The sequence below is a fragment of the Meleagris gallopavo genome, chromosome 6 (genome assembly GCF_000146605.3).
Source record: "Meleagris gallopavo isolate NT-WF06-2002-E0010 breed Aviagen turkey brand Nicholas breeding stock chromosome 6, Turkey_5.1, whole genome shotgun sequence".
Taxonomy (NCBI): Eukaryota; Metazoa; Chordata; class Aves; order Galliformes; family Phasianidae; genus Meleagris; species Meleagris gallopavo.
In genome coordinates this window covers 1,693,309-1,706,020 of record NC_015016.2, presented here as the reverse complement: position 1 = coordinate 1,706,020, position 12,712 = coordinate 1,693,309, and the positions used below count along the sequence as shown (strand labels likewise).

General features: G+C 43.1%; 1 protein-coding gene across 1 annotated transcript in view; it reads left to right on the top strand.

Moving 5' to 3' along the window:
• The window catches only part of OBSCN (obscurin, cytoskeletal calmodulin and titin-interacting RhoGEF), a 170,471-nt gene that overhangs the window by 102,767 nt on the left and 54,992 nt on the right, over positions 1-12,712 (top strand). Inside the window, 9 exon segments of the mRNA XM_010712264.3 lie at positions 2,365-2,631; positions 4,721-4,993; positions 5,336-5,608; positions 7,148-7,435; positions 8,960-9,232; positions 9,748-11,103; positions 11,503-11,781; positions 12,139-12,217; positions 12,560-12,678. Coding sequence (XP_010710566.1) covers positions 2,365-2,631; positions 4,721-4,993; positions 5,336-5,608; positions 7,148-7,435; positions 8,960-9,232; positions 9,748-11,103; positions 11,503-11,781; positions 12,139-12,217; positions 12,560-12,678 — 3,207 coding nt within the window.

Here is a 12,712-nt window from a genome sequence, read left to right as displayed (position 1 = left end):
ATGCTGTAACTATTCACCATAACGATCCACAATATGGCACTGAGTCAGAGACTGATGTCTCCTTCTCTGCCTAATGGTGACCCTCATGCATTCAGAAAATTTGTCTCCGTGTAGTGATAAAATAGCAAATTATTTGTTTCTAGCATCAGAATAGTGCAGCATCAATGCAGTGTGTAAAACCCAAGAAGCACCTGTCCATGTGAATAGATTCTGAGTTCTACATTTCCAGGGGCAAAATGTCAAAATGTGGTTCCAGGCTCTCTAGGCAAAGATCTCCACTGGGCATAAAGCATAAAATAAAACCAAGTGCATCAATCAATTAGATGTTCTATTCAGCCAAACAAGGCGCTCCAGAGAAATTTTAATTTCACGTAATCACAGAATTTTTCATGTTGGAAGCTTTGGAGATTATCTCACCCAAGCCCATAGCTCACGCCTTCTAGACATGTGGGTACTTTGTGCTTCTATTAAGGCAAAATTTCTTTAATGTAAACTTGAATCCTGGTAGCATATGACTATAACTGGATTAGGATGAAAGGTGGTTTTAAAACACCTGTTACACTGTTGTCAATAGGACAGTAAAAACTAGTCAAATTCTAACCATGCTTGTATAACAGCCAACTTCCTACACTTCATTTGGCCAGAAAAATAGAAACAGATCTGTCGCCAGACTATCACTGTTCCAGAACTGCATTCACTCGGTGACCCATCATGAGGAAACATTTGTGTATACGCAGAAGGAAATGAGAAAAGGCTGAGAGCTGCCTCCTCCTTACCTCCTTGGGCCGGGTGAGGATCACAGAGCCAGCTGCAGCCTTTTGGCTCCTAAGGCCCTAGGAGCTTCCTGCTGCTGGGGCTGCCAAGGGTTTAGCCCAGTGGTGGGATGTTGCCACTGGGTCTGGGACGCCTTCTTTCTTCAAGACCACAGGTGACATTTGCTGTGAGGAGAGTGTCTGCATCCCATGAAATGGGATGGTAGCATATTCCTCCATTTGCAAAGACACCTTCTTGCTTCTTCAGTCCTGGTGTAACAAAACATCTCCAGGCTCTGCCATGGACGCCTTCTCTCCATTTGCACACTTGCAGACACAGTGAATGGTGGAGAGAGTCTTAGAGAGCAGGATGAAGACTTGGAAGAAGTTTCTAAGAGATGTTAGTAAAACATTCTTTGCTTCCCAAGGTCTTCCAGTAACACACCAAGCCCTCCACCTGATACACCAGTTTCAACAGGAGCATTCAGACAGAGTTGCGGTGTGGTTTATTCGAGCTGATCTGTGATCAGAAGAACAATCTGGAAGTAAAGGACAGTTATTAGCCTTCTCTGTCATCTTTTTATGCTGAGCTGCCCTATCAGTAGCCCTACCAAGTTTTTAAAGGTGTTGATGTGGTCCTGCTGAGAAGGATGCTGCAGAGAGACTTCACTTTTCAGATTTCATTAAGATTTTTCTTTTCAGCGTATCAATTGAAGTTGTATGTGGGTGATCCAATTTGACATCTTGGGAGATACTCCTGGGCTGATTTGGAAGCTCACAGTGTTTGGAGGTTAGATTTACTCTGCTTCTCCAAGAAGCAGAAATACTCTTTTAAAAGAAAGACTCTGAATGTTTAAAACCAACCCCCATCTTCAGAGGAGCTGCTCCCAGCATTTTTGGGGCTCTCAACTTGAGATTGCAGTGGTTGATGGGGGAGAGTTCAATAGCTTCACATAGCTGAGTCTCTAGAGCAGCTTCTGCGTAGAGCAAAAGATTATCCTTTTTCTCCAAATTACATCTCTCACTGGGACACGTCAGGAAGGAATATTTGCATTTGTGCATTGCATTTCTGTTCAGTGAGTGGTTGCAGTCTGCTCCAGATGGAGCCTCCAGTAGGGTTCCTGGCACTGAGAGATCACGTACCGCAGGGAACACCTCACTGCAGCCCCCTTCTGCACTTTCTGTCTCAGATTTGCACTCCTGCCGTGTTCTGGGAAGCACAAGTGTTCCACACCCTATGTGAAACCTCTCATCTTGAGCATCTCAGCAGTGCTGGGAGGAAAATTAGAACTGGAGGGGATCTTGGCATTGAGGCAGTGGGTAAAACCCAAACTCTGCACAGAAGTTCATATTTGGGATGCTCAAAGTGCAGGCTGGTGGTCCATTGCCCATTGTGACAGTTAAATTTTAACGTGCCAGTTTTGCTTCAATCCTGCTTGATGCTGACACGAGCACAGACTAAACTGTTCGTGCCCAGTGTGTCCAGTCTGCTTCCTGCTTGCACTTTCACTCTGCTTGCTTCCCATGGGCTCTGTGCTTGTCAAAAGTCTCTAAGTTGCCATTTCCATGAGGATCCACTAATGCATGTCCTTCCTGACGTGTTGGTTGACAGATCCAACCATTGAAGTGGTCAGTCCCATGCAGGATATAACTGTTGATGAAGATGGCACAGCAGAGTTCATATGCCAATATTCTAGGCCAGTACACGCCATATGGAAGAAAAATGATCAGGAAATACTTGCAGATGGGCAGCGAGTGATTATCGATCAGGACTGGAATGTAAGCATGCTAAAAATTAAACCCACGGTACCAGAAGACAGTGGCGTCTATTCTTGTGAAGCTGAAGGCACAAAAGTGATGGCTGCACTTGATGTTCAAGGTGAGGTCTTCCAGCCAAAGAGGAAGACTATCGTGGTTTCCGACTAAGAGGTGGAAAAATCATGGCAGCATCTCTCAATAAGTGACACGTTAGAATCTTTTGTGTTCCTGCCAGTGCTGATAACGATGCTGAAAGTAGCTAGGAGCTATTGGGAACTGAATATGAAACTGCAGCATTTCACTGGAGCTTAGTTCTAATTAATGCTCACTTATTACACCACTTACACGTCATACATCTTCCACGTGGAACTGGATTTGGCTGCCACATCAGCGCTATGGAATGACTCCTGCTGAATTATTGTGAACTTACCAATATAATGTTGGTCCAAAAGAATAACGATCACATTTTTTGTGCTCTTACAGAGTGCTTTTTACACACGAGTTCTCTAACATAGGTAATGGATAGCATCAAATTCATTTTTATTTCCAACTAAGCTAAAATAGCTTGGGATTTTATTTATTTCAAATACTGATCACTTGGGAAACACCTTCTCACTTGTAATTAATCAGCATTTGTAAGGGTCCTGAGGATCAGCAGATAAAATTAAGAGTAGGTTTATGATTTGATATTGATGTCTGTTGTTCTTTTCCTGTTGTCTGCATATGGAATTTTGGTTTTCAGTCACCAAGTGAATTAACTCAACAAGCAAGGATTTGGATCTGATTTCTGAACTGCTGTGTTTTGTTTATAAAAATTATGCCTTCTTGTCTAATTAGAGTTGTGAATGCAGAACTTCTGGCTATTATTAACTGTAGCATTTTCTATGTTGATGAACTTTCCATTTTGAGCTAAAAAAAGTATTAATGAATATTATCTAAAAGCAACCAGAGGAGGTAGGATCTGCAGTTATCTGCTTTTCATAGTTAGGGAAAGTAGTGCTCTGAAAAGGCACAAAGAAAAGGCTTGGATTGGTCCTAATGAAATTATACGCTCTCCAAGGCTTACAAAACCCTCCTTGTTCTCCAGAAGTACGAATATTGTAAAATGCCAGAATGCTTTAGTAGCTCGTGCCTTTTTCTGCTATCGAATGAGTAGATCTGCATTATTTTTTACTTTGTGTAGAAGAGTTCTAATGTCTCAGGGCATTGGTTTATGTTGTAGATGGCGCTGAGCATTGTATGATATCTGTGTGAATTGTATCTATCTAACTGCATTCCCACTCTGTGCATTACCCATGGAGTTAGTCTAACAGAAATCACGTTTACAAGCACCAGCCTGTGATTAATTTGGCACCAGGCTGGTTGTTTACCTACAAAGACCAACAGATGCATGCACTGACTGCAGGCAAATGGAGTGTGTAGACATGGGCACATTTCTGACCACACAATTAACTGCATATGCATGAGAAAATAAATCTAATCCATTACCACTGAGCCTTAGTAGTGATTCAGAAACTTACAGTTGAAAATCCTGTTAATATAGATTTTAATTCTTTGTGTGTTTCCAAGAGGCAGACGTGCAAAATGTGTTGTTAATTCAGATGGCAGTTTTTTTCGCCAGCTATAATACTCTCTTGTATAGCTTTGCATGAGAGGGAGTAAGGCTGCACCACGAGCAGTCATTTGGTTGACATCTCCCCAGATCTGATGGCAGTTATACTGCCTGGGAGATCTGTGAGAAACTTTTCCTGTTGTGAGATTGAAGAAATTTGATTATTCTTTATCTTCCTGAGCTGTCCCTTCCTATCAACTATTCGACTGGTTCATAGGAACACTAACATTTTTTATCTTTATTTGCAGAAACAAAAGTCAGGTTTCTGGAGGAAGCCTAGATGAAATGTGGGCCCATAGGTTTATCATTATTTTTAAACAATCTCAGCAGTTACAATGTTTTTATATATAGTGTTATGTTAGAACCTGGTGGAAAAGTAACAGCTTAAGGAGCTGGACTTGATGATCCTTGTGGGTCCCTTCCAACTCAGGTTATTCTATGATTACAAACTAAGCCTTCAAGCACAGTCTATCTCATCCCCACCCTTTCCATCAGCTTTCCAGCAGTGGGAATCATCCGATGATCCAAGGCTTGTTGAGTATCAACAAGCCTTGTACGCAGCAGGCAATTAATGCTGTTGGTTTTCTTTCTTTGCTAGCCAAGAACAGTATTGTCCAGGGCCTGGAGAACGTGGAAGCAGTGGAAGGAGGGGAAGCCCTGTTTGAATGCTACCTTTCCAAGCCCGAGTGCTACAACTACAACTGGCTGATTGACGACGAGCCTGCCAAAACTACAGAAAACACGGAGATGGTTTACTTTGAAAATGGGCGCAGGCATCTGCTGCTGCTGAAGAACCTCACTCTGCAGGACAGCTGCAGGGTGACTTTTATGTGCAGTGATGCAGTGACATCAGCCTTCCTCACGGTGAAAGGTAACTGCTAGACTTGCGTGGGAGTCTTACCTTTCTGATGGGGGAGGGCAAATGAGTCAGGAACGTGTTAGGGATGGCAGAGAGGAAGTTCCTTTAGGCATTTCCATTGTATTTTTCTGCTACTTGGCAAAGAAAGGCATTGCTTGGTTGGATTTTGCAGGTTTTGTGAAGCTTCAGCCAACAAGGATATACCATTTGTTCAGGTGTTATATGTAAGCTCCATTTTAGTGATCTCCTTGTTCTCCAAGGCCTGACTGTTCAGAGATTCAATATGAATATCCACCTCTCTTACCTCGATTTGTTTCTGTGATTGAGGGTCTGATTACCTATTTTCCTCTGTAGGGTGGCGTCTGCAGATCTTAGAGCCTCTCACGGATGTGGAAGTCTCTCCAGGGCAGAAAGCTACATTCAGCTGTGCTCTAAGTGAAGCTGTGCCAATTAATGAAGTTACCTGGTATTTTAACGATATAGAGATCCAACCAGATGAGGACTGGGAGATACAAGCAGATGGAAACAAATACAAACTTATTCTGAATAAAGCCCAACCGCATCATTCAGGAGAGGTGACGTTTGCTTCCAGAGAAGCAATTGCCTCAGCCAAGTTATCTGTGCTAGGTAAGTCCATTTGTTGTCCATGTCTGTCATTCTAGCCCAGCAACACAGGAAATAGAATCTCCTTTGGAACTGAGCTACAACCTCAAATTTTCTAATCTTTGTACTGATTTTTTTTATCTTTGCTTTTCATGTCCCGAGGTAGCTATCTTACTCTAAGAAGATGCTGCAGGGCAACTTGCTCTTTGACCAGCAATAATTGAACCCATCAGAAGAAAATTAGATCAGGCCAGTGATGGTAGAGATGTTCACCAGCTTCCTAAAACATAACACAGTCACATGGAAGTCAATTTACTCAAGAGTTCAACACCACCCTCAGCAAACATGTGGAAAAATTAGTAGGGGCAGAAGAGAACCCTTTGAAATCTGCTGATCTACTCCAGCACAAAGGCAACCAGTATTTCAGATTACTGAGCTGCATTTTGCAGTCTTATGGAATTCAACCACGTGACATCCACCTCAAGCTTCAGAGATAGGAAAGTGAGAACCTCTTGGAGTACTTTGTGAGTGGAGAAGACAGTAGTTGCCAAATTCCCTTGTAGGGTGTGTTGTACAAATGATTTGGCAAAGTCCATCCCAGCACCCCAAGACCCGTCTCCCTCCCACAGTGGGATAGGTTGATCACCCAGGAGTGGCATAGCCCCAGGGATGGTTATGAGATAATTGCAGTTTGTTTTAGCTGTACTTGAAGGTGTTCAAGAGCCACTAACTGACCATCCTGTCTTTAAATTACTACAGGTAGTCTGTCATTTTATTTAATTCTGATACTTCAAAGATCCCTGGTATCTTCAACTTAAAACAATTTTGGGCAAATGCACCTTAGGATTTTAAAAATGTTTTTCTCATGAACTTCTTCTGTCGGTTTTCAGTATGAAATTTGCCTGAAAATGTAGGAAAGAAGTCTATGTAGGCTATGTGGTGTACAAAACATGGCCAATGGATTGTGGTCAATTGCTCATCATCCTTCCATGGTCAATGATCAATGGCCCTTGGTCCCTCCTCCATGGTCAATGGCAACTCTCACCTTCTCCTCAGCTCCCAGCAAAACCAGGAGTTGGATGGGTTTGGGGGGTTTTATGGTGGTGATACGTTGACAGTTGGACTTCGTGATCCTAGTGGTCTTCTCCAAAGAAAACATGATGTCCACCAAGACCAAATCTGAGCTGTATAAAATCAAAGCCCAAATGCACTCAGAGCTTTCAGCCAAGTTCCTTAACAACACACACGATATAGAGTCATTTTTATTTTGAGTTGGGTGAGACAAAGCAGCAGGAAAAAGTCACAATAATAATTGACACTGAGTGTCTGAGAGGGCAGGTGGAAGATGAGTATTTGTTCTCAGCACTGTAGATCAGTGCAGGAGAAATCAGTGGGACAGATATTCATCTCATGGTCACAGGCACGTACACTTGACTTTACAATGAAACAAATGTTGCATTTGTTGTACTTCCATCTCGTCGTTTGTAGAAGGCTCTCAGGTTGCTTTAGTAGAAAGCAATATTGCTCACACTGTGCATCACTGGACCTCTGTTGTGCCTTCAGCCCATCCCGATCCCCCTGAAGAACCAAAAGTTTTACGTACGAGCAGTCACTCTGTGACTCTGTCTTGGTACAAGCCGCTGAGCGACGGTGGTTGCGACATCCTAGGCTACCAAGTGGAGAGAAAAATCCCAGGTGTTGGCTGGCAGTCATGCAACAAGAGCATAATTCAAGGCATGGAGCTTGTGGTGGACAATCTCACTCCAGGCGAACCCCACAGATTCCGCGTCTCGGCTGTAAACAAAGTTGGGGCCAGCGAGCCAGCACAGTTCCCTCAAATGGTGCAGCTAGGTGAGAAAGGAAAGATGGCCCCATGGAGAACTGCAAGCTGCTGTCGGCCTGTTTCGCATGGCATGTCTGCTTCTTCGTTCCAGGTATCTCCTGGAAGAGTCCAATCAGCAGCATCTTTCAGTGCTTTGCTGCCAACACAATACTGGAGAACGAGCTTGGACAAATTGTTCTGGGCTGCCACAAAGCAAAACCCGCTGTTGTGTTACTATCCAAAACTTTCTCTAAGCTGCATCAAGCTGTCTTGTGGCCCGCACTGCATCCATGTGTTGTCCAATCACCACGAGTTTCTTTTCTGGTGGAGCTCAGGTGGAATGAGTCAGAAGGGGCATGTTGGGATGTGTTTGGGTAACCAAGGCTGGTTACCGTTGGCACTGATGTGGGCCTGGGCACTGTTGTCTTCTTCACCCATCTTTCTTTATATGATTGCATATCTTTTGTGATAACCCCTATGAAGGAGTACCGGAGAACACAGTTTCTTTGCTGCATGTTGGTATGACTTTGGAAGTGGAATGGTGAGCCACTCCATCAACCTTTTCTTGCAACTCCTTCCATGATAACTGAGAGCCCAGAAAATTCCCCAGAATGACAATAATAATAAAAATTAAAAGTCACATTTTTTTTCTTTAAGGTCAGATTTGATATTTTTGCAACATTACTTCCAGTGTGCCAGCTAGACCTCAGGAACTGTTCATGCTCACTGCCTGCAACAAATCCGAGGGATTTGGGGCAGAGATTCCCTCACCAGGTGCAGTGGGCAGAGGGGTGGATGGCACTCGGATGTGCATTGACTTATAAGGTCCCAGTCAATATCTCAGCATTTAATGCATTTGTCACGACTTCATTTTGATTATTGCTGTCATACAAGCAGCATGGCACTGGCAAGTCTTCTTCCAAAGTAAAGATTTTATTTTAAATATTCTTTAAGCTTTCTGATATATTTTTTGAACTCTTCCTAAATTACCATGATTATATATATTTTTTAATCTTTTTGAGCAACCTGGTCTTGAGGGAGGTATCCCTGCTTATAGCAGGGGGGTTGGAACTAGATGATCGTAACGTCTCTTCCAACCCAAACCATTCTAAGATTCTATGATTGGAATGAACACAACTTTTAACAATATCTTTTCTTTTTTATTCTTCTTTCATTGTTTTCTCACATCACTTCTAAACTTTTAAGATCTGCTAGGATCCATAGGACTGCTTTGAATATTGGTTGTGATGGGTAAATGAAGGTCAGCAAAAGAAACAGAGGAAGGGGAAAAATGCAATGACTTTTGCATGTATGCATTTAAACGGAATTGGTTTTGCCCCTCGGAGAGCTTGTACAGTTATTTTGGAAGTGCAAATTTTGGATGCTGCCAGTGATTTATTTATTTTTTTTCCATTTTCTTTTGCTTGTCTGCAGCAGCTAAAGAATCCATAAATGAACGATGGGATGTTCGAATACTTTATAGAGTGCTCTGGAATGCCTTAAAGTTTATGGTGTATTCTTTTTGTTAATTTACCTGTTTTTTACAATTACAGAGCCTTCAGTTACAGTCACCCATCCTTTGGTGGGTGGATCAGTCTCTGAAGGGGAGGTGGCTCGTTTGGAGTGCAAATTGTCAAGTGAAATCAAAGAGAACGTGACATGGCTCAAAGGGAAAGAACCAATACAAACTGGAGGAAGATATGAAATCCTCTCTGATGGAAAAAAGCAGATACTCATTATTCACGCATTTAAAGCTGAAGATCAGGACACATACACCTGCATGGTTTCTCCAGAAGTCAAATCTGTTGCCAGCTTGTGCCTTGAAGGTATAGAGTGTGCACTGCTGTGATGTTTAATCAATTGTCTCTATGGACATCTAAGGGCATCTCCATAGCCTGGACTGGAATTTGTTTCCTTTGACAAGCTATATCTAAAAATTTGCAAATTAGTCTTTTCTTACTCTTTGGTTTAACTCAGTATGTTTTTTAGTCTCTGATAGTTTTGAACTACTCAAATGAGATTCTCCTGGGTCACACAACACTCTCAGATATAGGTTTGGGTTTGGGGTGGTCCACTGCAGAGTCAGGAGTTGGACTGCTGATTCTTGTGGTCTGTTCCAACTTGGGATAATCTATGTTTCTATTTATTCAAATGTGTAAGGAATTAAAAACATGTCATTTGGCCCTGTTTTATGTACATGTTACTTGGATGTCGCAGGATAGCTGCAGGATAGCTAACTGCCACCAATGGTCTTCTGCCCAGACTTCAGGAAAATGATTCCGCGTGCTTTCTCAGAGCTTCCTCGTATGCTTTGTCATTTAACATCTTCAATTCTCCTCAGTTCCTACAGTGACAATGCTAAAAGAGATTGCCAAGGAAGTCCCCCCTGTAAGCCAACAGGAGGAGCTGGTGGATGGCCACGTCCAGCCCAGTTTGCCCCCCGAGGCTGCCCAGGAGGGAGACCTTCACCTCCTATGGGAAGCTCTGGCCAAAAAGCGCCGGATGAGCCGGGAGCCCACCTTGGATTCCATCAGCGAGGTGCCAGAAGAAGAAGAGAAGCTTCAGAAGCTGAGGAAGGAAGAAGCAGAGCAGTCTCACTATTACTCAGAGGAGTACTCCACCTGTGATGAGCTGGCCAGGACAGGAGAAGCAGATTTTTCTTTCACAAGTTCAGATGATGAATCTAGAGCTGGGACTCCTTCGCTAGTAAACTACCTCAAGAAAGCTGAAAAGAGAAGTGTCAGTGTTACCACCAAGGTTCAGTCCATCTCCTCAGGCAAGTTATGGAAACAGTGGGAGAAATCCAGTGTGGAGACTGTTGTGGCTGCCCCAGGTGCTAAGCCAGTTGAACCAGAAATAGTAGATTTAGATGATCCTTCCATGAACAGCGCCGCTGTGAAGATCCAGGCTGCTTTCAAGGGCTACAAAGTCAGGAAAGAGATCAAGCAACAAGAGTGCCCTGTGTTTACTGAGACCTTCAAAGATTTCTCTGGTGAACCTGGAAGCACCCTGCATCTCGAGTGTGTGGCCCACAGCAAGACTGACATGAAGGTCCGCTGGCTGAAGGATGGGGAGGAGCTGTCAGATGGTCGCTACTATCACATAGACAACTACAGTGATGGGACCTGCTCTTTGATTATCACTGGCCTGGATAGGAAAGATGCGGGTAAATACACCTGTGAGGCATCCAATAAATTTGGGAAGGTTTCACACAGCGCGAAGGTGGTGATCGGTGCTGAGGAACCTGAAGCGCTTCCAAAAGAGAAGCGTATTAAACAAAGCACTGATAGCGAGACAGAAAGCTCCTCTGGCAGCGAGCTGGATGATGCTTTCCGTAAAGCTGGAAGGAGGCTGCACAGACTTTTCAGGTCCAAGATCTCAACAGAGATATCCGATGTGGAGGAAGAGCTCTTTGTCAGTGCAGACGAAGGGGACGTAGAAGTGGTCGACCATCAGACGTATCGTGAGGACGATCAGTACATTTACATAAAGTTTGAGGTCTTGTCCGAGGCAAAAACAGCTGCCACTCGTTTCAGAGAGATGTTTGGTGCTCTGGGGATTCCCGTGGAGATTGATATTTTGGAACAAGGCCCAAGGAAAGTTGAATTACGCATTGGGAAAGCAACGCCACCCACCCATGGGAAGTTTGCTCCACCAGTTCTGAGACCACCACCACCTTTGCTGACTTCTGATACAGGTAGGTAAAGCAGACTGGTTTATTCTATGAAAAAGGCGATCTGGAGCAGATCAGAAAGTAATCTTCTCACTCATCAAGTAATTTCTAAAATCTGTTTATTTTTGTGCAGATACGTTTACGTATTTGGGGAAAAAAAAAGATTTTTTAATTATTTTTCACAAGAGTCAGTGACAAGGGGAGGGACGGCAAGGTATTCACTTATTTACAAAGCTGCTTTTCAAGGTAGAAATATCCTCGACTATAATTACATGGCCATGAATGCTGTGATTATTGTATTTAAATCAATGAAATGCATTTCAGAACAGCCCCAAGGAAGAAAGGAATTTGGGCAGCAGAGCTCCTAAAATACATCTTCTAACACAGTTTTTCTTTCTTCCCTCCTAATTGCCCTGGCTTTAGCTCCCATGTTCCTGACTGAGCTTCAAAACCAAGAGGTACAAGACGGCTATCCTGTCAGCTTTGACTGCATTGTTGTTGGCAAACCCCTCCCCACGGTTCGCTGGTTCAAGGATGGGAAAGCTATTGAAGAAAATGATCACTACATGATCAACGAGGACCAGGAAGGGTGCCATCAGCTAATCATCACAGCTGTGGTCCCCACCGACATGGGTGTTTATCGTTGCCTTGCTGAAAACAACATGGGAGTGGCTTCAACCAAGGCTGAGCTTCGAGTGGACCGTAAGTCTCAAAAGCACTGCAGAAAAAACAGAGCAAAGAGGTCGTGTTCAGAGGTGGATATACATTTTTCAAGAAGAACAGTCTACATTTGAAAAAAAATTATATGTTCACATTGCCCACAAAATACTATGCTCCCAAACCTCGTGGGTTTCCTTGGGTTTTGCCAACAGTAAAGTGTGGCTCTGAGCAAAGCTTTTGAGATAAAATGAGACATTTCCATAAATCAGGGCGATGTGGGAGTCTGCTGCTTTAGTGTTGTGAAATTGATTACTGACATTAACAAGGAAATAATAATTATAGTAACATGAAGGTTTCGAAGTTCAACTTACAGAAAACATTTCCTTTTCCATTTAACAGTGACCAGCACTGACTACGAGACAGCAGCAGATGCAACAGAGACATCGTCTTATTACAGCGCCAAAGAATATGTTTCAAGGTAAAACATCAAACTCTTAACTCTTTTACCTTGGTAAGATGACTATGCATATTTATATTAAGCCCATTTTTTGCTGAATCTGACATGACTGGATTAATGTCATAAAGGAATACTGACCAGCTGAGTTTTCAGATGAAATAATTACAGCAGCGTTCATTCATTGCCTTCATGGTGATCTGAATATTTCTCCACAATATCTTTGCTTTTAATGTCATATGGTGGTGAATCTGCAGCCATGATGATGTATCACACAAACTGAATTAACCTAAAATAGGTGATCCTGATTCCTAACTCTTCGCTGGTTTGCTGACTTCCTTCTTTCTAATACAAATCACTTTTTAGTCGAGAACAAGAGGAATCTACCACAGAAGAGGAGCAATTGCCCCAGATCCTCGATGACCTTCATGATATTCATGTGGCACCTGGAGCACCGCTGGCTAAATTTCACCTGAAGGTGAAAGGTGAGAGGAGCCCACAACGCTACCTGTTGTTTCA